The sequence below is a fragment of the Nycticebus coucang genome, chromosome 2 (genome assembly GCF_027406575.1).
Source record: "Nycticebus coucang isolate mNycCou1 chromosome 2, mNycCou1.pri, whole genome shotgun sequence".
Taxonomy (NCBI): domain Eukaryota; kingdom Metazoa; phylum Chordata; class Mammalia; order Primates; family Lorisidae; genus Nycticebus; species Nycticebus coucang.
In genome coordinates, this window is record NC_069781.1 from 184,767,003 (window position 1) to 184,794,825 (window position 27,823).

The following is a 27,823-nucleotide window of genomic DNA, read 5'->3' on the forward strand; positions in this document are numbered from 1 at the left end:
AGTATCCCACCCTCTGCGTACACATTTAGCAGTGGCGCTGGCTTTGGTCCTTGTGTGCACCTCTGGCTACGTGCTGGCGCTTCTCAGGGATGGGAGTGGAGAGTGGGGCTCACGGAGTGGCCTAAGCTGCGTCGACACCCTTGGGCCGGTAAGTGCAAGATTGCAGAGCTTGATAAATGGTGTGAATTTAAAGTGGGGGGTAAGTGTGGACGACGTGTGTAGTTGGGAGGCTGGAAGGGACGAGTGGGGGATAAGAGTTCAGAGGAGAAGGGCGGGCAGGGAGGACGGCCTGGGAAAAAAAGGCAAAGTCTGGGCGTGCTGAACACTGGGTTCAATGAAGTTAGGGTTAGGGTTAGTCTCCAACGCTGGTCCGCACCAGGCCTGCACACGAGGTTACAATGTAGTGCTGACTCCCTTAAGCGCATGGTGTGCGCCAGGCTCTGTGCCAGGCTCTCTGCGCACGAGATGTCATTTCTTCTCCCAGTGATCCGACGAAGAAGGTGCCTGACTTTCGGAGGTGAGGTTGGGAAGAAGCTGAGTACAGCTAGATAGGGAACCTGCCCGAGGTTGCCCATCCTGGCGTTTGAAGTCAAAAAGTCCAATTGCCAACTCCTGCACTTTTCTAAAAGCGAAACAAACCACTGAAAAGCACTGGGAGAAAGAGTTCCTTCTCAGCTGGGAGTGGGAAAGTCTGGCTGAAGAGGATATGGACCTGATGGATGGACTCCGGTGGTCCAGCCTGGGGGAAAGCACTGGCTTGCAGGTAGGTGCTCCACACAGCTATCACCAGCCCATGCCAGTCACTTCTATTGGAACTGGGCTACTCCACACGAGGCCCTGGCTGCCTAATGCATCCTGACTCCCTCCCCAGCTCCACTTACTGGTTTTTGAAAGTCAGTCAAAGAGGCAGGCTAATAGTTCCCATGTTTCTTAAGTGTATGAACCAAACAAAACCTTCTGGAATGATTTCACAACCCCTAGGACAAGTTGAACCACTGGCCTCCATGATGCCCTGAGAGGTGTTATCTCTCAGGGACAAAGCTGGGTGTAAGGTGGGATATAGACAAGATAGTGGCCACATGAGTGGACTTGTGTCACTCAGAGTCTCTGGGGTGGCAGATTGTGTTTACTCAAAATGGCCACAGCAGTATTTCTGATCATACGTGTGTTCCAGAACCTTCCACACTCATCAAGGCTCTCCTCATCTGTGCCGCTCCTGCTCCTTTGGCCAATAGAGTGTGGCAGAAGTAACATCATGTAACTTTCCAAGGCTTTGTTACAAGAAGGATTCTGTTCTCTGGAAAGGCTTCTATTGAAACTGGGCTACTCCACACGAGGCTTGTGAGGAAGCAGGTACCACAAGCGCCCTTCTGTGTGGATCCTGGCTGGTGGTCCCACTAAGGTCTCAGGCAGTAGCTAGCTTCAACTGCCAGATGAAAGTGAGCCCTCAGATTGTCCCAGACTCTGACTTTGAGAGTTACTTAGAGGGGTGGTGAGTGGGGCTGAGGTGAGATAGTCAAGGTCAATTTGCAGATTCTTAGGCAAAACAAATGTGGTCATTAGTAAGCCACTAAATTTTAGGGTTACCTGTTACGCAGCATAGTAACTGTAACAGTAATTTTTGTGTACTAATAATTCTCGTCTGAAAGATGAATAAATGATAAGGAGGGGGGTCTTGTCAGAGTTTGCCCAGGTGGTGATTGACAGGCAGTCTAACTCCAGAGGCCAATGTCTGTTTATATTTCACTTCTTTTTTTGTAGAGATAGTCTCACTTTATCCTTCTTGGTAGAGTGCTGTGGTGTCACACAGCTCACAGCAACCTCCAGCTCCTGAGCTTTGGTGATTCTCTTGCCTCAACCTCCCAAGTAGCTGGGACTACAGGTGCCTGCCACAAGGCCCAGGTTTTTTTTTTTTTTTTTTGGCTGGGGCTGGGTTTGAACCCGCCACCTCCAGCATATGGGGCCAGCGCCCTACTCCATTGAGCCACAGGTTCCGCCCCCAGCTATTTTTTTGTTGCAGTTTGGCTGGGGTCGGGTTTGAACCTGCCACCCTCGGTATATGGGGCCAGCACCCTACCCACTGAGCCACAGGCACCACCCTATCTTTCACTTCTTATTAAGAACATTTTCAAACACACAAAAGTAGAGAGAATGGCACAATTAGCCCACATCTTATTTACCACCTTGATCCAACAATTACCAACTCGCAGATAATCTCCTTTCTTCTCTATCCTCAATCACCTCTATTCACTGCTAGTTATTTTGAAGAAAGTCTCCTACACATTTATCCTTTAATTTGTAAATACTTCAATATCCATCTCTGAAAGAAAGGCCAGGCTTTTTAAACATAATTAAAATAATTTATAATTATTATGGAGTACATGTGATGTTTTGATACATATACTGTGTAATGACCAAGTCAAGGTAATTGGGATATCTGTCACCTCAAACATTTATCATTTCTTTCTTTCTTTTTTTTTTTTGAGACAGAGTCTCAAGCTGTCATCCTGGGTAGAGTGCTGTAGCATCACAGCTCACAGCAACCTCCAACTCCTGGGCTTAAGGGATTCTCTTGCCTCAGCCTCCCAAGTACAGGCACCCGCCACAATGCCTGGCTATTTTTTCATTGTAGCTGTCATTGTTGTTTGGCAGGCTGGGTCTGGATTTGAACCCTCCAGCTCTGGTGTATGTGGCTGGCGCCTTACGCACTTGAGCTACAGGCGCCAAGCCTATCATTTCTTTGTGTTAAGAATATTCCAGGGCGGCGCCTGTGGCTCAGTGAGTAGGGTGCTGGCCCCATATACCAAAGGGTGGCAGGTTCAAACCCGGCAAGAGAATTGCCTAAGCCCAAGAGCTGGAGGTCGCTGTGAGCTGTGATGCTATGGCACTCTACTGAGGGCGGCAAAGTGAAACTCCGTCTCTAAAAAAATTAATTAATTAATTAAAAAAAGAAAGACTATTCCAATTCTGGGTGTCGCCTGTGGCTCAGTGAGTAGGGCTTCAGCCCCGCATACTGAGGGTCGTGGGTTTGAACCTGGCCCCGGCCAAACTGCAACAAAAAATAGCCAGGTGTTGTGGCGGGCACCTGTAGTCCCAGCTACTCAGGAGGCTGAGGCAAGAGAATCACCTAAGTTTAATAAGAGCTGGAAGTTGCTGTGAGCTGTGATGCCATAGCACTCTACCGAGGGCAACAGAGTGAAACACTGTCTCTAAAAACATAAAAAAATAATAGTAATAAAAAAAGAATATTCCAATTCTGGCCAGAGGGGTGGCTCATGCCTGTACTCCTAGCACTGTGGGAGGCCGAGGCGGTGGATTGCCTGAGCTCAGAGGCTTGAGACCATCATGAGCTGGAGTGAGCCAGAGTGAGACCCCTTCTCTACCAAAAAAAGCCGGCATTGTGGCGGGTGCCTATAGTCCCAGTTACTTGGGAGGCAAAGGGCAAGAGAATTGCTAAAGGAAGAAAATAAAAAAAAATAAAAAAAGAAAAACTTTAAACCAAGATGAGTGAAAGCCAGTTGAAATTGAAAGCAAAATTAAAAAAAAAAAAGAATATTCCAATTCCACTCTTTGAGTTATTTTAAAGTATACAAAAATTGTTGTTAACTCTTAAATGCTCTTGTCCCTACATTCAGGTTTTCAGCAAGTTACTACAGTGGCTGAGGCACTTTACTGGAAGACTAGGTGGAAGTTATAAAGACCCAAACGTGGCCAGGCATGGTGGCTCACACCTGTAATCCTAGCAATCTAGGAGGCCGAGGTGGGTAGATTGCTTGAGCTCAGGAATTTGAGACCAGCCTAAATAAGATTGAGACCCTGTTTACATGGATGGAGCTGAAACATATTCTTCTTAGTAAAGTATCTCAAGAATGGAAGAAAAAGTATCCAATGTACTCAGCCCTACTATGAAACTAATGTATGGCTTTCATATGAAAGCTATAACTCAGTTATAGCCTAAGAATATGGGGAAGGGGGAGAGGGAGGGGAGGGAGGGGGAGGATGGGGGGAGGGAGGGTGATTGGTGGGATTACACCTGCGGTGCATCTTACAAGGGTACATGTGAAACTTAGTAAATGTAGAATATAAATGTCTTAACACCGTAACTAAGAAATTGCCAGGAAGGCTATGTTAACCAGTGTGATGAATAATAAATAAATAAATAAATAAAAGCCTGGCTTTTAATGGGCACACTGAAAAAAAAAATAAAAGATTGAGACCCTGTCTCTACTAAAAATAGAAAAACTAGCCCGATGTCATGGTGGGTGCCTGTAGTCCAAGCTACTCAAGAGGCTGAGGCAATAGGATTGCTTGAGCCCAGTAGTTTGAGGTTGCTGTGAGCTATGATAATGCCATGGCACTCTCTCCAGGGCAATAGTGAGATACTGTCAAGAAAGAAAGAAAGAAAGAAAGAAAGAGAGAGAGAGAGAGAGAGAGAGGGAGGGAGGGAGGGAGGAAGGAAAGAAGGAAGGAAAGAAAGAAGGAAAGAAAGAAGGAAAGGGAAGAAAGGAAGGAAAAGAAAGAAAGAAAGAAAGGAAAGAAAGGAAAGAAAGAAAGATGTTCTGTCCAAACATTAGACAGAATGGCCAGTTGTTTTGTATGTATTGACATTTGCTCTGGGAGTTTATAGGAAATTCAAATGCCATTTGTCTGGGTATCTGAGCTGCACAGCTTGGTGCTGAATGAAAGTATCTTAAGTCACACATGTGAAGAAAGGCTCTTTTTTAAAAATAAGAACTAAGATTCAACATGAAAAGAATACATTGCAGTGGGCTTTGATGGGAGCCCAGGACATCTGCAGCCAGGGCACCCTAAACTAGTCATTACTGCAATGCACACTGGTAGACCAAGCTGCACTGTAGGTTTGTGACAAATGAATATACCTTGTGTAGGCTATTGTGAGCTAACTCTCCTATTTTTGCCCTTTTTACTGAAAAGAATTGTTAATGTGTTTATTTAATTCAGGACTACCAGCCAGACTTTTAAAACAAAAAGCCAACCACCTGCAGCACCTACCATGTTGGGGTCTGTGAAGTAAGTGTTAAATAATAAGAATGACCCTGCTGTGGGGCGATGCCTGTGGCTCAAAGGAGTAGGGCGCTGGCCCCATATGCCGGAGGTAGCGGGTTCAAACCCAGCCCCAGCCAAAAAAAAAAAAAACTGCAAAAAAAAAAAAATTAATGACCCTGCTGTGCTATCTAGCTCCACTGTCTGGCCTGTCAAACCTCCTCTGGGAGATCCCTTCCATCCCAGCCTATCAGGCCAATAGGTTCTGTCCCAGTGGTGCTGGCTCCTGATTGCAAGGGCTCAGTGACATGTCCAGACCTCACAAAGACCTTGGAGCTTACTATAAATAAATCATGTGCACTGAGTGAGCAAGGGAAGTCCTTCCAACTGGCTGTTCCTGTCCAAGAGCAGTCAAGGCTTGGCTGGGCACACAGGAAGCCTACTGGGGGCTCAGATTCCCACTGCTATGTGGGTGCCTGAGACCTGAGCAAGCCCAGTTCCTGGGGCATCTTACTTCCTGAAGTGGGCAGGAAAACCTGAGCCTTCCTCCTAATCCCTGTCAGGAAGGGGTTTGCAACCTTTTTTTTTTTTTTCTTTAAATCTATGACATACTTGAATCTATAGTTAAACTTCCATGGCACACTTAAGTTATATTAATCAAAGAAAAATAAGTAAAATAAAGAGTATAATTGCTGAGCCAGGTGTGGTGGCTCACGTCTGTAATCCCAGCACTTGGAAGGCTGAAAGCGGGTGGATTGCCTGAGCTCATAAGCTAGAGACCAACCTGAGCAAGAGCGAGACTCCATATCTAAAATATAGCTGGGTGCTGGAGCGGATGCCTGTAGTCCTAGCTACCTGGGTGCCTGAGGCCGGAGGATTGCCTGAGCTCATCTTCGTGAGCTAAGATGCCACAGCACTATACAAGGGTGACCAAGTGAGACTCTGTCTCAAGAAAAACAAAAGGAATATACTTGCTGTACTTTGAACTTCTCTTGAAAATTAATTAATGATCTTTAAAAATTTTTGAGGTGTACCTAAGATCCTCTCAGAGCACACTGGTTGAGAATCATTGCTCTAGGGGGATTTGATTATGGAATCTTCATCCCAAAACATATGGGAAAACAAGACCTGCTGAAAGACCACTTTTTAAGAAGATGCTAAAGTTGAGAACTTGGAAAAAAAGACAACCAATGGTGTATAAAGTTGGGTACTTGCTTATGACAAACTCAGTCTTCTGGGCGATATAAACTATTGTGTGTAGGTAATATGTAGTAGAGTCCTTATTGGGAAATTCACTTTGGAAATGGTAAAATGGTTAGGTAAAAGAAAATAACTTTTTTTTTTTTTTGAGGCAGAATCTCATTCTGCCACCCAGACTAGAGAGCTGTGGCATCAGCCTAGCTTACGGGGATCACAAACTCCTGGGCTCAAGCGATCCTCCTGCCTGTCTCCCAAGTAGTGGGGACTACAGGTGCCAGCCACAGCGCCTGGCTAATTTTTTCTACTTTTAGATGAGACCCTAACCCTAACCCTAACTTGATACACGGTCTTGGTCTTGCCCAGGCTGGTCTTGAACTCCTGAGCTCAAGCCATCCTCCCGCCTCTGTCTCCCAGAGTACTGTGAACAACCGCCGCCTGCCAGGAAGATAACTTCTTTCTTCAGTGTCTGTCTCCAAGCTGCAGGGGTTTCTAGCTTTTCCTCATCCATGGCTAGGTGGGTGGGGGGCACGGGGGGGGGCTCTTCAGGCAGAGAAATTTATTTTTGTGACGGGGACACTGCTGATTTAAAACTTTGTTGCTAATCTGGAACGTATTTTTTTTCCTTATTCTCCCCCACCTCCCGAGGATTTGCATAAACCCAATTATAGTTGGTCATCACCAGAGCAGCAGGTGTGGGTGAATCCCAGGGGGCTGAATCTCAGCCCCAATTTGGATCTAATTAGGATAATGTCTTGGATCCTTGGGTGGTAGATTGATCATTTATTCATTCATTAATTCACTCATTTATTTTTCTCACCCATTCAGCACTTCTCTATTGAGCATGTGCGTTTATTGTTCTAGGCTCTCTAGTACAGAAGTGAAGGAAACAGTTCTCCCCATTTTGTGGAGCTTGAGTTGTAGTGGAGGAGACCAGCAATAAACAAAACACATCCTGCTAAAAGGCTTGAGGGACCCGGGAGAGATCAGGCAAGATTTTCCCGACTTTGGCAACTCAAGGCTCCCTCAAGTGGTACGTTGCTAGGGACGCACTCGGGCTGTTTCCAGGACCTGTGGTGGCAGAATAAGTCTCGCGAGGATCCTGGAGACTTCGCGCGGGATTGCCCAGCAGTTGCCCGGAGACGGCGCGGCCACAGCGCGGAGAGCGAATCTGGCTGCCATTTGCTGTGGAGCCTGTCGGCTGGCGCCATGGTGAGGAGGGGCAGGAGCCGGGCCTGGGAGCCGCGCTGGGGCCTGGGGTTCCCCGGTCAGTCATCCCTGAACACACAGCGACCCGGGGACGGGGAGGCCTGAGCTCCACACCTCGTGCGCCTAGACCTCACGGCGGGGTGGCCTCCGGGGTCCCCGGGAGCCGCACACACTCAGACCCCGGGAAGGGGAGGAGCCCCGGAGCTCTGGGTTCCTGCAGTTGAGAACTCGATTTTTCTCGTGGAATAGCTGTGGGGAGACCTGGGGATGCTCCGGTTCCGGGGCCTGCACGCGCTTGGAGCCGAGAGACCTGCGCTCTCTGGAATCCTGTACCTGCGGGGTGGTTACAGGACCCCCAAGATTCAAGGTCCGGTGTGCAGGTTCTCCATAAGAAGGCGCCCGGACTGCGGGGATATCTACCCTGGAATGGAAGACTCAGTGTACTGGATTCTTGGGACTAAAAGTTTCTCCTCACTGGGATTCTGGGGCGCACAAATGTCCTCGAGGAGGAGAGGCAGTGGGGTTGCCCCAGGACCTCTGGTGTATCGCATGGAGAGTCTGGAGCATAGTAGAGTGGCTGGAGATCCCTCCACACCAAGGAGTCCTGGACAGAGGTTACAGTGTTCATGGAGCGCTCAGGGGTACAAGAACTACAGTTGTCTTGGAGGCTGGAGGGAGTTGGGCCCACACTGGAAAGAGGACGGTGGGCTTGCTGTCTCCTCAGTGCCCCCGCCTGTCTGCTTTGTGTGATAGGGCCTTCCCCTTGATGATAAAATTGTCAGTAACTCAGTTTCCAGGCAGTGTCAGCTGGCAGGAAGGATGCTTCCCTGTTGAGAGCTCCCAGAGCCCCACCAAACCCCTGGAGCTGGCTGTGAACATCTCAAATGCTGAATCTTCCTCCAAGGCCTTTATGGTCTTCCAGTGAGGTGGCCTTCCTGGAGCAGAGGGATTAGAAAGAGAGCAAATACATTAGGAGTTAAGATTTAAGGGGATGATTCTTTTTGAAAGCCTGTTGGGAAAAAACCCACCTAACTTGTGGGAATAGGGGCACACAAGGGTCTTCAAGGAGGAGAAGCAAAGGGGGGGGGGAGGAGTTACCCTAGGACTTGGTCCACACTAGCTTGTGGGAATATGGGTGATTTTTCTTCTCAGTGTTTTCTAAAATTTCCAAGTAACATTTGTAATCATAAAAATGTTACAGAGCTGGGGCAGCGCCTGTGGCTCAGTCGGTAAGGCGCCGGCCCCATATACCGAGGGTGGCGGGTTTGAACCCTGCCCCGGCTGAACTGCAAACCAAAAAATAGCCGGGCGTTGTGGTGGGCACCTGTAGTCCTGGCTGCTTGGGAGGCTGAGGCAAGAGAATCGCTTAAGCCCAGGAGTTGGAGGTTGCTGTGAGCCGTGTGATGCCACGGCACTCTACCGAGGGCCATAAAGTGAGACTCTGTCTCTACAAAAAAAAAAATGTTACAGAGCTACGTAGACACACATAAAAGCATGGGCTGGAGAGAGTTGGGCAGAGCAAAGTGAGAAGGATAGATAGGATTTGTGAATTCACTATCTGCTTGAGTCACCAGTGGGCAGGGAGTGGGGTAGAAAGTTCTTGTGGCGGGCGCCTGTAGTCCCAGCTACTCGGGAGGCTGAGGCAAGAGAATCACTTAAGCCCAGGAGTTTGAGGTTGCTGTGAGCTGTGTGAGGCCATGGCACTCTACCGAGGGCCATAAAGTGAGACTCTTGTCTCTACAAAAAAAAAAAAAAAAAGAAAGTTCTCTCTCAACTTTGTCAAAGTTGCTAAAACCAAGCATGACAATCAAGTAGTTCCTTCTAGTAACCCATTCACAGAGCACTTATGGTGAGGGTGAGTCTGGCCAGGCTTTCTTGACCATGCTCCTCTGTAGGAGTTTCTATCTGGAAGAAGAAACCTCAAGTTGTCACAACTGATCATTGCTCTGGAGACATTTCTCCCTACACTTATAAATGTTTTCTTGCAGTTCTTTCTGTGGTGGTTGCCATGCATTATAGCTATCATAGTAATGTTTGGCTTTAATGTGGTATTAGGGCTCTTCCTTTTTGTTCCCTCATAAGTTTTGTATCCACACCAAAGAGGTCTTTGCCATATCCCAAGGAGTGAGTGGGTTTAGAGTGAGATTCCTCCTTTGTAGAATGGAAAAAATGTTCTCCTTGGAAAAGGAAGATACTCTGTTTGTACTTCTCTAAATGTATCAACAGGATGGCTATGTGTGGTTAAGGTTGGGAACACTTCCAGCAGGGTGATGTGCTCCAAGTGAGTGTTCCTGTTGGGGGCATGAGACAGTGAGCAGTAGGGACACAGGATCTTGAACAAGTACTCCTTTACCAAATGCTCCAGTAGTAAATCAGAGAAGTGGAAGCCATTAGCGTTTCTCTTACCTAATGATCTCTTTAACTAAAGGCACCCAAAAAGAAAGGGAAGAAAGGCAAAGCCAAAGGCACCCCGATTGTTGATGGGCTCGCTCCAGAGGACATGAGCAAGGAGCAGGTAAGCAGGGCTGGCTGGTACCCAGTCCCAGGAGGGGATGGGTACTGCTCTCAGGCATCTTCATGAGCCTCTCGCCACTGTAGTGGTTGTCCCATTTCTCCCTCAGTGTGGGCCAACCAGTCTGTCCAAACCAGAGCATCCCCCCACTTCCATCCTCTATAGTGCCCATTAGCTCCAAAGCTTTCAAATGTATTATGTGTTTTTTTAAAAGGTAATATAACCACATTAAATAACTTTTTAATAAGGTGGCAAGGATTTGTAAGGAAATGTTTCTCTGATATAAAAGCCATTTTTAATTTTCATTTTTATCCTTTTATGTACCTGGTGTTTATAGAGCTCTTATTATAGTACATACATGTATAGAGTTCTCCTTCATTGGCTTGGTGCCTGTGGCATAGTGGTTATGGCACCGGCCACGTACACTGAGTCTGGAGGGTTTGAACCCAGCCTGGGCCTGCTAAACAACAATGACAACTGCAACAGGGAGTAGCCAGGCATTGTGACAGGCACCTGTGGCCCCAGTTACTCGGGAAGCTGAAGCAGGACAATCGCTTAAGCCCAAGAGTTTGAGTTTGCTGTAAGCTGTGACACTACGGCACTCTACCGGGGGCAACATAGTAAGAGTCTGTCTTAAAAAAAAAAAAGAATTCATTTTATTTATCATTATACATTATAGCAAAAAGAAAGTTTTTTTTTTTTTTTTTTTTTTTGTAGAGACAGAGTGTCACTTTATGCCCTTCGGGTAGAGTGCCATGGCATCACACAGCTCACAGCAACTTCCAACTCCTAGGCTTAAGCGATTCTCCTGCCTCAGCCTCCCGAGTAGCTGGGACGACAGGAGCCCGCCACCATGCCCAGCTATTTTTGGTTGCAGTTCAGCCGGGGCAAGGTTTGAACCCGCCACCCTCGGTATGTGGGGCCGGCGCCTTACCGACTGAGCCACAGGCGCCGCCCAAAAAAGAAAGTTTTTAAAAGGAACATAAAAGGAACATGATTTATCACATCTCAATCTGATTATTCATTCATTGTGACCAAAGTTCTACATATAACAAGGAGTAATAGTATCAGGGCTACCATTTTCTTGTTGCGTATGGTTATTTTGTCTTTACAGTTTCTTTGTAGGAATTATTTTAAGCCACTTGTTCTTTTCTTTTCTTTTTTTTTGAGACAGACTCTTATTTTGTTACCCTGGGTAGAATGCTGTGGCATCATACCTCATAGCAACCTCAAACTCTTGGGCTCGGCTCGGTGCCTGTAGCACAGTGGTTATGGCACCCACCACTTACACCAAGGCTGGTGGGTTCAAACCTGGCCCAGGCCAGCTAAAGAACAATGACAACTGCAACAAAAAAATAGCTTGGCGTTGTGGTAGGCACCTGTAGTCCTAGCTACTTGGGAGGCTGAGGCAAGCTGGAGGTTGCTGTGAGCTGTGACACCATGGCACTCTACCATGGGTGATAAAGTGAGATTCTGTCTCAAAAAAACAAAACAAAACAAAAAAACCCACTTGGGCTCAAAAAAACTCTTGCCTCAGCCTCCCAAGTAGCTGGGACTACAGGCGTCTGTCACAACACCTGGCTATTTTTAGAGATGGGCTCTTGCTCTTGCTCAGACTGGTCTTGAACCTGTGAGCTCAGGCAATCCACCCACCTTGGCCTGTCAGAGTGCTAGGATTATAGGCATAAGCTAATGAGCCCAGCCTTGTTCATTTTGATGTAGAAAAGGGCTACAGAACATAACTATATAATTAGAATTTTAAGAAGACTACCACTCCTGCAACATGTGGTATGTTTGGTGCATCTTCTGGCCTCCATGTTGACGAATGACTACCCCTTGAACATCTGACATGGGACCTGAAGGCTCTGTGTCAGCTAGTATGTTACTATTAATAAGCTTTACTTTCTTTTGATAGTTTTCAGATAAAATATACATATGAAAGAGACTAAAAGAGCCATATGAGCTGAAGGTGGAGCAGGGCACAAGCCTTTGAACAGTGGTAAAGAATAGCTTTATTTTACATGCGGGAGAACCATTGGAAGTTTAACCCTGGTCAAGCAGAGGGGATTTGGTTTGTGTTTTGGAAAGACCATTGGAGCTCCTAGGTAGAAAATAGATGGAACATTGCACTGCCCTGAACTTTTGAGTTGTTTCTTGTCTCCCTGTTTAGTTCCCGTCCCTCTGAAAACAACCTTGGCATTGGCAGTGCTTGTAATACATGTGTAGTGTATGGGGTGGTCCTCCCTGTTGCATTTGGTACATTTCAAGTACTGACTGGGAAGCCTGCAGGGGTATAGCAGGAAGGTGGGGTTGGGGTCACCTGGAGTCTTGTGCTCCACTGTACAGGACGGCTGTAGTCATTTCACTGATGGTCAACCTGTGTGCATTGTACATTGCTTGTTTTCTGATCTTTTAAGAGAAGCTAGAAATATGAATGTTTATAAGAAGCCTAAACATTGAATGATGGCAGAATCTAACGTGAGAGCAAACAGCAGGTAAGAACACTGGTTTGGACTATTAGAATGACAGTAAAGGTCTGTGATGTGAAGACATTTGCCGTTTTGCTAAGACTAGTTGAATTATGGGATGCTGTACCACCCTCATGGAGACTCAGAGCCCCTTCTGCTCCTTTGTTGGTCGGTGTCTCCTCCTGAGAAATGTCATTTCCCTGTGAAGAATGTGTTTTTGAGAGAGAAAAACTGTACAGTAAATGGCCTGGGGCTGTGCCCAAAGGTAACTGATTTCTTTTTTTTTTAGAGACAGAGTCTCACTCCATCATCCTTTGTGGGAGTGCCATGGTGTCACAGCTCCCAGCAACCTCCAGCTCTTAGGCTGAGGCGATTCTCTTGCCTCAGCCTCCTGAGTAGCTGGGACTACAGCCTGCCACAACACCCGGCTATTTTTTGTTGCAGTTTGGCCAGGGCCGGGTTTGAACTCGCCACCCTTGGTATATGGGGCTGGCATCCTACTCACTGAATCAAAGGGGCCACCCAAGATAACTGGTTCTTTCTTGGGAAATGAGAGCCCAAGAAATGTGGAAGCCTGTCCTACTTTTTTCTTTTTAACCTATTTGCAGATTTGCAGTTGGCTCTGCATAAAACTCTGAGTGGTAGTAATCTACTGGGTTTGTATATTTTTTATTTAACATATCTTGAAAGATAAATTTATTTAACATTTTGTGAACATGTCTGCATGCTGCTACATCATTTTCATATCTTAATTTTTGGGCCATGTCATATTTTTTCTAGTTGATAATACTCTAATTTTCAACCATTTCCCTATTTATCTTTTATTTTTTTACATTTTGAGACAGTCTTGCTCTGTTGCCCCTAGATCATTTTCTTTATTTTTATTTTTTGCTGTTACAAATAATAATGATGTGGCTAGTATCTGTGAACAAAGATTTTGAGACTTTTTTTTTTTTTAAATACTAAGTTTATTTATTTATTTATTTATTTATTAATGCAGTTTTTTGCCAGGGCTGGGTTTGAACCCACCACCTCCGGTATATGGGGCCAGCACCCTACTCCTTTGAGCCACAGGTGCCACCCAAGACATTTCTTTTTTTTTTTTTTTTTTTTTTGTAGAGACAGAGTCTCACTGTACCGCCCTCGGGTAGAGTGCCGTGGCGTCACACGGCTCACAGCAACCTCTAACTCTTGGGCTTACGCGATTCTCTTGCCTCAGCCTCCTGAGTAGCTGGGACTACAGGCACCCGCCACAATGCCCGGCTATTTTTTTGTTGCAGTTTGGTCAGGGCTGGGTTTGAACCCGCCACCCTCGGCATATGGGGCCGGCGCCCTACTCACTGAGCCACAGGTGCCGCCCCCAAGACATTTCTTTAGGGCTCGGTGCCCGTAGCACAGTAGTTGTGGCGCTAGCCACATACACTGAGGCTGGCAGGTTCGAACCCGGCTGGGGCGAACTGCAACAAAAAAGTAGCTGGGTGGGTGTTTTGGTGGGCGCCTGTAGTCCCAGCTACTGGGAGGCGGAGGCAAGAGAATCACTTAAGCCCAGGAGTTTGAGGTTGCTGTGAGCTGTGATGTCATTGCACTCTACCGAGGGCAACATAGTGAGACTCTCAAGAAAAAAAAAAAGAAATTTCTTTAATTCCTAGGAATGGATGAAAGGATATAACTCTTTATGATTATTGGCCAAATTCAAGAGAATTCTGCCATTTGTCAGATATATCCTATCTATGGAGTCCTCCTAGCATCACCTTTTAATTTTTTACTTGTATCTCTTCTTTTTCTTCCTTGCATTTCTGTGTCCACATGCCTTTTGCTGTGGGTGGGCCCCTGCTTTGAGCCTCACCTGACCTGCTGCACCTTGCCAGGTGGAGGAACATGTTGGCCGCATCCGAGAGGAGCTTGACCGCGAGCGGGAAGAGCGCAACTATTTCCAGCTGGAGCGGGACAAGATCCATACCTTCTGGGAGATCACGCGGAGGCAGCTGGAGGAGAAGAAGGCTGAGTTGCGGAACAAAGACCGGGAGATGGAGGAGGCTGAGGAGAGGCACCAGGTGGAGATCAAGGTGAGTGGGGCCGGCTGCCTGTGTCCACCAGGTCAAGAGCAGCAGCAGCAACAGAGGAGCTGGACTGGGTGCTTGGAAAGGGTATGGAACATTTTCTCTTCTTCTGGGGGATCATGGCCCTTTGTGTCCTTTACATTGGGAACCTGAAAGTGTTATTTTTTTTTTTTTTTGAGACAGAGTCTCACTATGTCACCCTTGGTAGAGTGCTGTGGTATCCCAGCTCACAGCAACCTCCAACTCGTGGGCTTAAGTGATTCTCTTGCCTCAGCCTCCCAAGTAGCAGGGACTATAGGTGCCCACCACAATGCCCGGCTATTTTTTTGTAGTTGTCATTGTTGTTTGGCAGGCCCGCGCTGGGTTCGAACCCGCCAGCTCTGGTGTATGTGGCTGGTGCCCTAGCCACTGAGCTATAGGCACTGAGCCCCAAAAGTGTTTTTATTATTAAAGAGGCTGAGGGAGAGATGCTTCATCCCTTCAGTGGGCTTAGGGAGAGATGCTTCATCCCTTCAGTGGCAGGAGAGACCCTGCAGGTCGTGAGTGTTTGAAATGCAGCTTCTGTGATGTGAGAGGAGCACAGACTCTGAGGGCAGGCTGGCCTGTTTGCAACCCAGCTCTGCCTCTTAACATCCCAGGGTGAGCCTCATCTCCCAGCCTTGGTGTTCTACTCTGTGCCTTGGGTGAATAGGTGGGTGCAGCTGAGTAAATGTGTGATGAGCAGGTGTGTGGTGAGCAGGTATGCCTCCCTTGCTCTGCAGGTTTACAAGCAAAAGGTGAAGCACCTGCTGTATGAGCACCAGAACAACCTAACAGAGATGAAGGCTGAGGGCACTGTGGTCATGAAGCTGGCACAGAAGGAGCACCGTGCACAGGAGGGCATGCTGCGCAAGGACATGCGGGCGCTGAAGGTAGAACTGAAGGAGCAGGAGCTGGCCAATGAGGTGGTGGTGAAGAATCTGCGGCTGGTAAGTATCAGCGTGGGTGCCTGGGGTTGGACAGGCTGCCGAGGATAGCCTGGTGCTAGAGCCTAGTGCCTCCTGAACTTTTTTTTTTTAGATAGTCTTACTTTGTCATCATTGGTAGAGTGCTATGGTGTCATAGCTTATAGCAACCTCAAACTCTTGTGTGTAAGCAGTTCTCTTGCCTCAGCCTCCCAAGTAGCTGTGACTATAGGCACCCCCCCCACAACGCCCAGCTATTTTTAGAGTCGGGGTCTCGCTCTTGCTCTAGAATCTAGGAACTCAGGCAGTCCACCCACCTTGGCTTCTCAGAGTCCTAGGATTACAGATGTGAGCCACCATGCCCAGCCAACTTTTTTTTTTTTTTTTTTTTTGAGAGAGTCTTACTCTGTCACCCAGAAAGGAGCACAGTAATGTCATCATAGCTCACAGCAACCTTAAACTCCTGGGCTCGAGTGATCTTCCTGCCTCAGCCTCCTAAGTAGCAGGGACTACAGGTGTTCACCACAATGCCTGGCTACTTTTTCTATTTTTGGTAGAGATGGGGGGGGGGTCTTCCCTCTTGCTCACTGCCTGAACTTCTAATTGTTCAATAGCAACTGGAAATTCATGTTTTTGTGTAAAATCTGCCTTTTGGAATTTGTTAAAATATTTTTTAAAACACCATGTATCCAGGGTGGTGCCTATGGCTCAGTGGGTAGGGCATTGGCCCCATATACCGAGGGTGGCCGGTTCGAACTCGCCCGTGGCCAAACTGCAACAACAAAAAAATAAGCCGGGCATTGTGGCAGGTGCCTATAGTCCCAGCTACTTGGGAGGCTGAGACAAGAGAATCGCCTAAGCTCAGGAGTTGGAGGTTGATGCCACAGCATTGTACCCAGGGTGATAAAGTGAGACTCTGTCTCCAAAAAAAAAAGAAACCATGTATCCAAACAAACCCCATTTTGGGGTTAAGTGCAGAATTCTGTCTCAGACCTGAGCAACAAATTTACTTCCCCAAAGGAAAGTCTCTCTCAGGATCTTTCTTCATGTGCTGGTGACACCTGATAGCCAAGTACTTTCACTAGGCAATAGCATCAAATGCATTTAGAAAGACAGAAACCAATCGTGCCATCCCTGGACAGCCAAGCTGGACCCATGAGTGTCTGGTTGGGGGTTCCCAGGTGGAGACAGAAATTCATTTGCTGAGTGCCCATTAAGTGTCAGGCCCTAATCTGATCTATGACAAAATGCCTGCCTGTATGAAATTGATGGTCTAGAAAGACAACAGGTGACAAAGAAGACAAAATGAATGTGTCAGTTCACACAATGTACTGGTGGGGTATTATGGAAAGAGCAAAGTGGGAAAGGTTGGGCTGCTGGGTGTGGTTAAAGAGTGCAGTTTTCTGCAAGAGTTCTGGGAATGCCTCAGTGAAAGGCCATCAGTCAGAAGGAGGTATGTGACCAAGCTGGGGAGAACAGCCCAGGAGAAGGAATGGGCCAGTGAGAAGACCCAGAGGCCAGGGGAACAAGGAGTAAGAAGGCTGGCAGGAGTGTCCAGACTGTGGCCTGCAGGCTGCATGTGAATTGTGTGAGTATCTATCATGGTGGATATCACGAAAAATATACACAGACCTTTTATTTTTTGCTCATCAGCTTTCATTAGTGTTGGGTATTTAATGTGCAGCCTTAAGACAACTCTTTTCCCTGTGTGGTGCAGAGAAGCCAAGAAGTTGGATGTGAACTTGGCCCTGGAAGCCATGGTAGGACTGGGGCTTTGATCCTGGGTGAGTTAGGTGCCCTCTGAGAATTGGGGCAAAGGAAAATGTCAGATTGTCACGGGTACATTTTTTTTGCAGTTTTTGGCCGGGGCTGGGTTTGAACCCACTACCTCTGGCATATGGGGCTGACGCCCTACTCCGTTGAGCCACAGGTGCCGCCCCTGTCATGGTTACTTTCTGGATGCTGGGTTGAGTAGGCCTTGTCCACACTTTTTGTCTCATGCCTGGAATCCCAGCTTTAACTTAGGCAAAATTCAGACTCTGCAGCAAACCATGAAGGTGCTGAAGTCTTGTACCCTCCAGAGTTGTCTGATCTTTCTTGAGAAGCACAGAACGACTGGTTTCAAATGACATGAAACTGTCTGCTTAGCCTAAGGCCTGGATATGGTATCGTTACATGATCAGAGGTCTCCTTTGGGTAAAAATGCTGCTCCAAAATAATTTCAAATTTTTATTCAAAATTTTAACATGGAATTGTTTTATGAAAGTAATTTTAAGTAATGGTGAAGTGGGTTGAGAGCTATGTACAACCCCTAGAGAGCCCATAGCTCTGAGCACATGTGGCTGGTGCTTTCCAGCCTGTGCAGGGCCAAGGAACTGGACCAGGCTCAGGGCTCACAAGGTCTGTTCATGCTCTCTCGTGCTGAAAGGGGACCTTTTGCTGAGGGAAGTGAGTTAGGAATTATAGAGGTTACCAAAACCGTGTTGTTCAGAGCATATTCCAAAACTTGGAGGGGAGGGGAACCCAACAACTGGCAATAGCAGCACAGAGTGTATTGGGCTGGAGTTTTCTTTTCTTTTTTTTTTTTTTTTTTTTTGTCGAGACAGAGTTCTACCCTATGCCCTGAGCAGAGGGCAATGGCATCGTAGCTCACTGCAACCTCAGACTCCGGCTGTGGGCATCCTGTTGCCTCAGCCTCCGAAGCCGCTGGGATTACAGGCGCTCGCCGCGGCGCCCGGCTGGGTTTTTCCATTTTTTTCCATGAGTCGGGGTCTCACTCTTGCTCAGACAAGCCTCGAACTCCTGAGCTCAAGCAATCCTGCCTCCTCAGCCTCCCACAGTGCTGGGATTACAGGCGTGAGCCACCGCGCCCGGCTTGGGCTGGAGTTTTCATAGAAGTCTGGGGGAGTGGGCTTCTCTGTGCCATTGTCTGGTGACAGCCTGCTCTCACCTTGCAGAAGCACACTGAGGAGATCACCAAGATGCGGAACGACTTTGAGAGGCAAGTGCGAGGTCAGTTTCTCACAAGCATGTTGTGTACAATGGTGTCAAAGGTCCCCTCCCATCAGAAGGAAACTTACCTCCAGAGTCTGTTAATTCAGGGCACATAGGCTAGATTAAAACAGCCCAAACATGCAAAGAGAAAGAATGTGGGAGTTTCCAAGGCCAATGGACCCACTCAGCATCCCAGAACGACTTATTTCCATGTGAATTTGGGAGGCTTTCATTACCACATACTTTCCCACTCCTGGCTAAAATCAGCAGTTAATAGTAGGTGGTAGTTATTTGTGGGCAGCATTCTTAGAATAGTCTTCTGCATGACTCCTGGCCTGAGAAGGCTGTACTTTCAGAAGTCATCTGGCTTACTGTTAAAGCCCTAGAGTCTGGCTGGGTGCACACAGCCCATGGTTAGGACGTCAGCTGACTTTCAGCTATTGGGAGCCCCAGTGCAGGGGCTGATTAGCAGTCCCTGTCACTGGCAGAGGCAGCTGACACTGGGGTGTGTGCTGAATATATCATCTGTAAGCAGGAAAAACTTCCCGTAAACCTGTCCTGTTCTTCTCTGGAAGAGCTTGTTTGCCAGCCTTTGTGCTGACCTGATGGATTTTCTTGGGCCCTGTTCACAGGTCCTATCTGTTGTAGCCACAGGGACACCTATTCTTCCTCTGCTAAACTGGTTTGTTTGCTGCTGCCTTTCAGAAATTGAGGCCAAGTATGATAAGAAGATGAAGATGCTTAGGGATGAACTTGACCTGCGGAGAAAGACTGAAATCCATGAGGTAGAAGAGAGGAAGAACGGCCAGATCAACATGCTGATGCGGCGGCATGAGGAGGCCTTCACCGACATCAAGAACTACTACAACGACATCACCCTTAACAACCTGGCCCTCATCAACTCCCTCAAGGTGCTGCATGTGGGATGGGCTAGGGAGACACCTGCTGCCTGTCCTAAATGTGGGGTCGTAAAGCCCAGGGGATCCAGACACCAGTTTTCACCCTGTCAGACCCAGCACACTCTTTTGTAAGAATACTCAAGAAGGCCCCTCTTCTGGCCTTCACTGACACTTGTGAATAATGTGGCCTGTCTACACCTATAATTGAAAACGATCAGGATATTTCCCCAAGTGTAATGCTGAGGGGGAAATAATAAAGTACATTCTGATGGGTGAAAGCTCAGGCAGAACCGCAGTAAATGCCATGATGTGGCCACAGGGAAGCTGGAGTGGACAGGTGTCATCGTCACTGAGATGCTATAGCAATAGTGTTTCTCACAATGAAGACGGCCCTTGGTCTTAACTGAGTATAGTTTCTCAAGCTGCGTTCTTAGAAAATTCAGAGTAAGTTGAATGTATGCAGAACACTCTGCTTGTACACAGAACAGGTGCAGGTCCTCCACATGCTTAGGCTGGATGTATCTGTGGGCAGAAGAGCTTCCAGCCCTTGCCTCCCAGGCCACAGCCCCCTTGATACCATCCACTGAGCCCTACCTGTGCCTGTGTCTGCAGGAGCAAATGGAGGACATGCGGAAGAAGGAGGACCACCTGGAGCGGGAGATGGCAGAGGTGTCTGTGCAGAACAAGCGCTTGGCAGACCCTCTGCAGAAGGCTCGGGATGAGATGAGCGAGATGCAGAAGCAGCTCAAGAACTATGAGAGAGACAAGCAGATCCTGGTCGTGAGTCTCTGCTGCCTTCACCTCCCTCCTTGGCATGTGCTCCCTGGCCTTAGGAGAGAGGGAACCTGGGAGCACTTGAGGCCCCATGAAGGGCTTGGCCCTTAGGACAGGAGTCTGAAATCTCTGTCTTTTATTGTTCTACTCCTGGGGAACATAGAGTTAGTGGGTGTTTTGGAGATGAGCCCTGATTCTACCTTGTCCCCCTGACCTGCTTCAGCGTGGGCTTGGCTGCTCTGTCTTTAAGCCAAGTCTTCCTGGCAATTATTTTTGGCCTTGCTGTCTCTCAGGAGCCTGTGTTACATGGATGCCTGTGAATCCTGAGTACTTTCTGTCCCCACTCCCTACGTTCTCTCCAGTGCACAAAAGCACGCCTGAAAGTCACCGAGAAAGAGCTGAAAGATCTGCAGTGGGAGCACGAGGTGCTGGAGCAGCGGTTCTTCAGAGTGAGCAGGCGGGACCCTGCTGGGGAGGGGCTCTCCCTGTTGGCCAGGCCCCTGGGGCACTCATGATGACCATACCTTGACCAGGTTTTGGGTTGAGAAGCTGGAGGTCCTGTTTCCTGCTCCTTATTCCATGTTGTGTTTGCGAGGCACAAGCGTGTGGCCTGTTCTGTAGCAAGCTGTCTGGCCAGGGGCACGTCACACATACTTCTGTCCTCTCATAAACTTAGTTCTCAAAACATATGGAGGAGGCCTCACCCTTGCAGCAGCTATCTTTTCACATGTATGTGTCCTTTCTATGTTTTAGCCTGTTACACACTTGTGGTAAAGAAGTCATGGGAGCCCTAAGTGTACAAGTAAAAGTGAGCGTTTCTCTGCTGCTCAGCACTGGTTCTCACACGTGACAGTTTTGTGAGCCTCCTTCCAGGCATCTTTCTGTGAATGCTCTAGAGTGGATGTGGCTTCATGCTCCTCAGAATTGGGATCACACTCTAAGCACAGCTTGCTATTTAATGTCACGGTCTACCAGGTTCACATATGAAGTGGCCTTGTTTTTGTAGCACAAGGTGCTCCGTATGTGAATGACTGGTGAGTGATTTTGCTTGTTCTTGCTGAACACTTCTATTTGTAACCCTTTGCTCTTAGGCACTGCTGCTTGAATTACCCATTTACATTCATCTTTGTGCAACTGTGTGAGATCCCTTTTATTGGAAGTCAGTTCTTAGCAGTGGATTATGGGATCTGAGGGGTCAGTGCTCAGAATTCTTGTTTTTATTTATTTATTTATTTTTGAGACAGAGTCACACTTTGTCACCCTCGGTATAGTGCTGTGGTATCATAGCTCACGGCAACCTCAAACTCTTGGGCTCAAGTAATTCTCTTGCCTCAGCCTCCTGAGTAGCTGAGACTATAGGCGCCTTCCACAAGGCCTGGTTATTTAGAAACAAGATCTCACTCTTGCTCAGGCTGGTCTCAAACTGGTAAGCTCAGACAATCTACCTGTCTGGGCCTCCCAGAGTGCTGGGATTACAGCAGTGCTCAGAATTCTGATAGTCCATGCAGAGGGATGTTCTGAATTATATTCCTGTCAGAATGTCTGAAGGGCCCTTCTATTTCTTCCTTAACTGCATCAGATCTGACAAATTTAAACCCTTGCTGATGTAATTGGGTAGAAAACATCTAACTTAATGTGCATTTCTGAGATTTCTATTGAGTGATAGAGATGCTTGGTCCTGTCTCTGCCCCTCAACTCCCTACCCCCAGCCTCTGTGCAGTTTCAAAGGTGTGGCCAAGGGCCCATCCCTGTACCACAGGGCACTTGGTGTTTTGTTTGTGGTATGCATGGGCACAGCATTTTATCCATGAGTTGTAGCTACATGTGCTATTTTATTTTCTTAATTGAAATTTATGAACACAGACTGTAATAATAGGATTGGCCTGTCTCCCCCAGAGCAGGCTCCTCAGGGCACCCTATCAGTATATCAGCTGTGTACACCTGGAGTCTCATGGGGCATGAACTGCTGGGCTCTGCCAGTTGTCAGCTATGGCCCTGTGCAGGGTAGCCAGGGAGACCCTGAGTCCCACTGTGTCAGACAGGGATCCTTTTCTCCCTCCTGTGGGTTTTGTGGTGGGCATTAGTGGGAAGAGGAGAGCAGAGATAAGCCTGGGTTGGAGCCTGTGTTCTCTGCCACAGTGTCTTCCATTTGAATGTGGTTCCTGGTATGTGCCAGGAAACTCAGTGTTAACTTCTTAGAGAACTGAGAGCCCAAATTTATCAGCAAAATGGAGACCAAAGGTAGTTACAATTCAAATATCTGTAAACAGGGAACTGGATTTAAGCAAATCTGGAATTCTGTACAACAGTTAGAAGGAATCCACATATGTGCTGCTTTGGAAGGTGCTGCAGGATACCCCGTGTCAGGGGACATGCTGTGAAATATGTGCAGCACTTTAGTGTGATACTGTTTTCTTCCAAACAGTAATAAATATTTTCACATGGGTAGAGAACGTTCCAGAAGGAGTCACACCAGCTGTTCACAATAGTGGCCTCTGGGAATTGAGGTTAAGGGGGTATTCGCTTCTTACTTTTGGCCCTTCAGTGAAGTCTAGTTTTTTTACAGTGTACAGATAATAAGTAGAAGAGTTAGGAGATTAGGAAGAATACAGTTTCCCTACTTGGCAGGCAGCTGGTTCCAGGGCTGTGCTGTGGATCTGCCATTTGTGGGCATGCCCATAACATGTGGAGTTCTGGGATCTGGGGCTGAGCAAGGGAGTGGATCCTCCCAAGGCCCCCACAGACACTGCTTGTTGGCAGTGCAGTGCCCTGAATCTCACGTGGAAGCAGCAGGGACAATTCTCACCTGAGCCCACAGCCCTGACTCATAGCAGGGATGGCCTGAGTGGAACAGCTTTTGGGGTAGGGACTGCTCCAGTTCTTACCAGGACACCCTTTGGGTTTCAGAGATGGCTTCCTGAGAGGAGGGCTTGTGCTGTTTCCCTCTTGTCTTCCCCTGTGTTGGCAGCTGCACAGAAGGGAGGGTGCAGGCCGTGTGGACAATCCGTAGACCCACATGCCCGTGGGCATGGGCAGTGTTGGAGGTGACCCTTCCACAGAAGCAAAGGTGGACTTGGCTGCTCCCCAGGGAGATGTCCTAAGCGAGGGGTTCATCACTCACCCAGTGCTGCCCTTTAGGTGCAGCAGGAGCGGGATGAGCTCTATGGGAAGTTTACCTCCGCCATCCAGGAAGTGCAGCAGAAGACGGGCTTCAAGAATCTGGTGCTGGAGCGCAAGCTACAGGCACTGAGTACTGCCGTGGAGAAAAGAGAGGTGCAGTTCAATGAGGTGCTGGCGGCATCCAACCTGGACCCATCGGCCCTGACGCTGGTGTCCCGCAAGCTTGAGGTAGGCCCGGCTTGGGTTTCTGCCCCCAGGGGTAGCCTCATCCTGCAGTAGGATCCTTCAGCTCTGTACTGTGTCTCTTTGGATGGTCACATAGACCCCTAGGTTGCCCACAGTGGGTGCAGAGTGGGGCTGCTATGGGCATGTGTGGCTCTTAGGCACCTACACTAGCAGTGTCTTCTCTTCAGTTTTGCTTGAATCTCTCTTCACAGGTCCCTGCATCAGCTCTGGTAACTCATGACCTCTGACCCTCTGCTCACTGTAGTTCTCAAGCAGGGCTTATCTGAGCATGTCAGGATCTCGTCACCTAAGTACAGTGTGAGGAGGGTCAGGGGTGGAAAAGCCACTGTCAGAATCTCTATGGGCCTGAGCTCAGCTGCTTGTGGACAGACCCAGACATAGGCTGTTACTCCTGAGTACCTCTGTTTCTGGGGTACTGCTCCTGTCCTGGGACAGAGACAGCACTGGGAGGCCCCTAAGATGTGCAGATTTAGGATGCAGAGAATTACAATGGGGAGTGTGGGGCTGGGCGAGCCTGAAGGCCCTGACCCAGCCTTTGTGATGCCAGGGCATGTGAGGTGTGAGCAGAGCCCAGAGCATGCCCTCTGTGTTCCCACCACTGTTTGGTGCTCTGCTAGGGTGGTCCTGGCATGGGGGACAACCAATAGAGCAGGTGAGGCCTTGGCCTCATGGGCCAGCTGGGGAGACAGCATGTGGTCAGCTACGAATCAAAATTCTGGGGAGCCTCTGCCAGGGCCTTACTGGTAGCCTCTTACCTGATGTCAAGCTTCTGGAGCTGTCCTGTTCCTCTACTCCCTGGACCTGGTTGGGAGGAGTCAGAGGAGGAATAGGTGATGCAGGATCGGGGCGGGGGGTGGTGGGGGTGGTTTGGCTGACACTGGAATCCCATCCAGCTGGGGTGACCAGTAGCTGTCAGGGCCCTCAGATACAGATGGCCCATGCCCGGCCCAGCTACTTTCCTGAGCTGGAAACAGATGGTTTTGAATCCCCCACCACCAGGCCCAGTGCAGAAAGGCTGACTTGTCCCAGACATACAGCCTTCCAGGGTCACAGGACACCTGTTCATCTCTGCTGCTTGTGCCACACATGGCCTGTGGAGAAGCAGACGTCTGGGCTGTAGGCTTGAGATTTCTTCAGCTGTTTGTAGAAGTGTTTTTTTTTTTTTTATCCTGAGAACTATCTCAAGCAGCATTTCTAAGGTGATTTGTTGGTGTACTGGTCAGCTGAACATAAATGCCGTCTGCTCACCACTGACTCTAGGCCCAGGGGATTGACTGTTTCACATCAGTCACCTAATCTCTAAGACACTCTCAGCGTTTTTCTGGTGCCCATATATCTACTCATATGTGCAGCTGTCCTCCACCTGATGTCTGAGCCAGTGAACCTCTGCTGAGCTGTCCTGGGCCCTCCAGTGTTGAGGGATGCAGGGCTGAAGCTGAGAGGGCTGCTCTGAAAGGACTGTTAGCTATGCTGGTGAGTTTAGTGCCAGTTGGGAACCATGGAAGCTTCTGGGCAGGGAGGAATGGATCAGAGATGGCCATTCTGCTACTGATGGGGACACAGGGCTGGAAAGGGCAGGTAGGGGCTAGTGTAGGGTAGAAAAGAGCAGAGTGTTAGAAAGCCTTTAGCAGGCAGTGCCGTAGCTCAGTGGGTAGGGTGCCAGCCACATACACTGAGGCTGGCGGGTTCAAACCTGGCCTGGGCCAGCTAAACAATAATGACAACTGCAACCAAAATAAATAAATAAATAAAATAGCCAGGTGTTGTGGCGGGTGCCTGTAGTCCCAGCTACTTGGGAGGCTGAGGCAAGAGAATCGCTTAAGCCCAAGAGTTGGAGGTTGCTGTGAACTGCAATGCCATGGCACTCTACCCAGGGTGACAGCTTGAGACTCTGTCTCAAAAAAAAAAGCTGTTAGGAGGCTGAGTTGACAAGACTTGTTGCTGATTGAGGAGGGGGCTGGAAGGGGCCAAGGTGATGACATGCCCACGCTTTGGCTGGGGTCACTGGTTATTCACCCATGGGGGCCCTCATGAGGTAGCAGCAGGTCCTGGCTTGGTAGTTGGCATTGCCTGTGGGAGCCTAGGTCACCTGGGATAGGCCAGCTCTTTGGGCCTGAGGTAGTGAAGCCAGCTGGGAGGGGCCTCATCTGGGATGGGAAGCCTGTCCTTGTCTGTTCAACGCTGGGCCCTGTCCAGGGCAGAGCACAGGCAGGTGGGAGAGTGAGGTCTGCTTCTGGAAAGTGAAGAGACGGTCCTAGCTCTTTTAGAGGGGGTGTGGGCAAGGAAAGTTCCCTCACCAGGAAGTGGTAGCAGCCTCTGCAAGGGCTGCTTCTAGGCTGGGCAGGTGGGGATTTGGGGAGCTTCTCTGGATTCTGGTCAGTTGGCAGCAGAGATGGCTCTAGAGCCAAGTTGGGCCCAGCAGTGGCCCTCAGGTGGGAGCCCTGGAAGCTTCACCCTGTGGTCAGACCCATGCTTACATCCGTGGGGCCAACACTGCTTAAGTCTTAAGTTAGTGACTTTTTTCCCTGTTAAAAGAAAATACAGGGCTGTGTGCAGTGGTCTGACGTCTTAGCACTTTTGGAGCCTTGAAGCAGTATCACTTGAACCCAGGAGTTCGAGGCTGCAGTGAACTGTGATGGTGCTACTGTACTCCTCTCTAATGAAAGCAAAAAGGATAATACTCTCAGATAATTCAAGAAATGTAAGGAATTATAAATGTGTTTAGCTACCAGTCTGCACAATGTGGGGACTGCACTCCTGGCCTGCTTATGCCATCTTTATTTCTTATGAGTCTTGGTAGTTTCTTTATAGAGATACAGATATTACAGGTGTGCACTCCTGTGTCTCCCTGTCTTCTTCACTGTCTTCTCTAGACCCTACAAGACCTTTTCCTGCTGACCTGCGTCTGTGTGGATGTACATATTGGTCCAGCCAGTCTGTTACTCCCTGAACTTCGGAGGACCCCTGCTGGAGCCCCCAGATCACTACCCACCCCATCTGCCTCCACCAAAAGATGTCTGTTAAATTCATATTTGCCTCTCTCCCCAGGACGTTCTAGAATCAAAGAACAGCACCATAAAGGACCTGCAGTATGAGCTGGCCCGGGTCTGCAAGGTATAGCTACGCCCCTGGCCCTGCCCTTAGGTCTATTCCTTGGAGCCAGCTTCAGTCTGTTGCCACCTGGCCCCACTTCCTACCTTGCTTGACAGGCCATGTGCTGTGAGCACAGTGTTGTTGCTTAGGCCCAGGCCATCTCTCCCCTGAGATCGGTGGAGGGGGATATGGAGGGCACACCAGGGCACATAATAGATGCCAGGACCCAAAGCCCACCCACCCAGGCCACAGATCTGCTCTACGTCCCTACCCTCTGCTTCTGTCTCCCCATTTGTGAAAGAGGAATGGTGATAGCACCTCCTTGTGGTGGCCTACCTAGCTAGTGAGGTGCACTCTGCCACTCACTAGCCTCTCCCTACCTGGCCCTCCTTGAGGGTGGACCTGTATGTGTCACCTAGTGCCCAGGCTCAGGTGGGGTTTTTTTTTTTTTTTTGAGACAGAGTTTCCCTATGTTGCCCTCGGTAGAGCGCTGTGGCATCACAGCTCACAGCAACCTCAAACTCTTGGGCTTAAATGATTCTCTTGCCTTAGCCTCCTAAGTAGCTGGGACTACAGGCACCAGCCACAACACCTGGCTATTTTTTATTTATTTATTTTTTAGAGACAAGTGTCTCATTTTGTTGCCCTTGGTAGAGTGCTATGGCGTCACAGCTCACAGCAACCTCCAGTTCTTGGGCTTAGGTGATTCTCTTACCTCAACCTCCGAGTAGCTGGGACTGCAGGCGCCCGCCACAATGCCCAGCTATTTTTTTGTTGCAGTTTGGCTGGGGCTGGGTTTGAACCCGCCACCCTTGTTATATGGGGCTGGTGCCCCACTCACTGAGCCACAGGTGCTGCCCAACATTTGGCTATTTTTTTGTTGTAGTTGTCACTGATTAGCAGGCCTGGGCTGGGTTTGAACCCGCCAGCCCCTGTGTATGTGGCTGGCGCCCTAACCACTGAGCTATAGGTGCTAAGCCAAGGTTCCTTTCCTTCTTGACATAACCCATCCCCACAGGCCCATAACGACCTGCTGCGCACGTATGAGGCAAAGCTGCTGGCCTTCGGGATCCCCCTGGATAATGTGGGGTTCAAGCCCTTGGAGACAGCTTTGATTGGGCAGACACTGGGCCAGGGCCCTGCGGGACTCGTGAGCACCCCTACGTAGCCACTCTGCCCCAGGGCTGAGGCCTGCAGAGCCAGCCTGGGACCTCTCTCTGGATGACACCCCCTGTCCCACACTAAGGACAGCAAGTTTATGTTCTTTAGGTTTTACTGTCAGCAAATGAAGGCTTTTCACATT

The 27,823-nt window shown here is 48.7% G+C and overlaps 1 protein-coding gene across 4 annotated transcripts; it reads left to right on the forward strand.

Moving 5' to 3' along the window:
- Window positions 1–119: 119 nt before the first annotated feature.
- On the forward strand, window positions 120–27,823 carry GAS8 (growth arrest specific 8). 4 transcript variants are annotated; one of them, XM_053556102.1, is made up of 15 exons: window positions 120–148; window positions 630–763; window positions 1,175–1,353; window positions 3,636–3,760; window positions 7,066–8,051; window positions 9,839–9,925; window positions 14,259–14,456; window positions 15,212–15,418; window positions 18,352–18,406; window positions 19,094–19,299; window positions 19,900–20,067; window positions 20,424–20,510; window positions 23,200–23,409; window positions 26,476–26,541; window positions 27,539–27,823. In XM_053556102.1, exons 5-15 carry the CDS (start codon window positions 8,037–8,039, stop codon window positions 27,686–27,688), a joined length of 1,449 nt encoding a protein of 482 aa, XP_053412077.1. In that variant the 5' UTR covers window positions 120–148; window positions 630–763; window positions 1,175–1,353; window positions 3,636–3,760; window positions 7,066–8,036; the 3' UTR covers window positions 27,689–27,823. The 4 variants fall into 4 exon arrangements, with proteins under 4 accessions (XP_053412077.1, XP_053412085.1, XP_053412104.1 ...); XM_053556110.1 differs by lacking the exons at window positions 120–148; window positions 630–763; window positions 1,175–1,353; ... (2 more) ...; window positions 9,839–9,925; window positions 14,259–14,456 and adding an exon at window positions 14,969–15,089; XM_053556129.1 differs by lacking the exons at window positions 120–148; window positions 630–763; window positions 1,175–1,353; ... (2 more) ...; window positions 9,839–9,925; window positions 14,259–14,456 and having other exon boundaries at window positions 15,354–15,418; window positions 18,352–18,395.

Bases quoted from the DNA above. Each gene is read 5' to 3' on its own strand.
- GAS8 (XM_053556102.1), top strand. The intron at 14,457-15,211 runs GTGAGTGGGGCC...CTTGCTCTGCAG, and splicing joins GGCACCAGGTGGAGATCAAG to GTTTACAAGCAAAAGGTGAA. The intron at 20,068-20,423 runs GTGAGTCTCTGC...CGTTCTCTCCAG, and splicing joins GAGACAAGCAGATCCTGGTC to TGCACAAAAGCACGCCTGAA.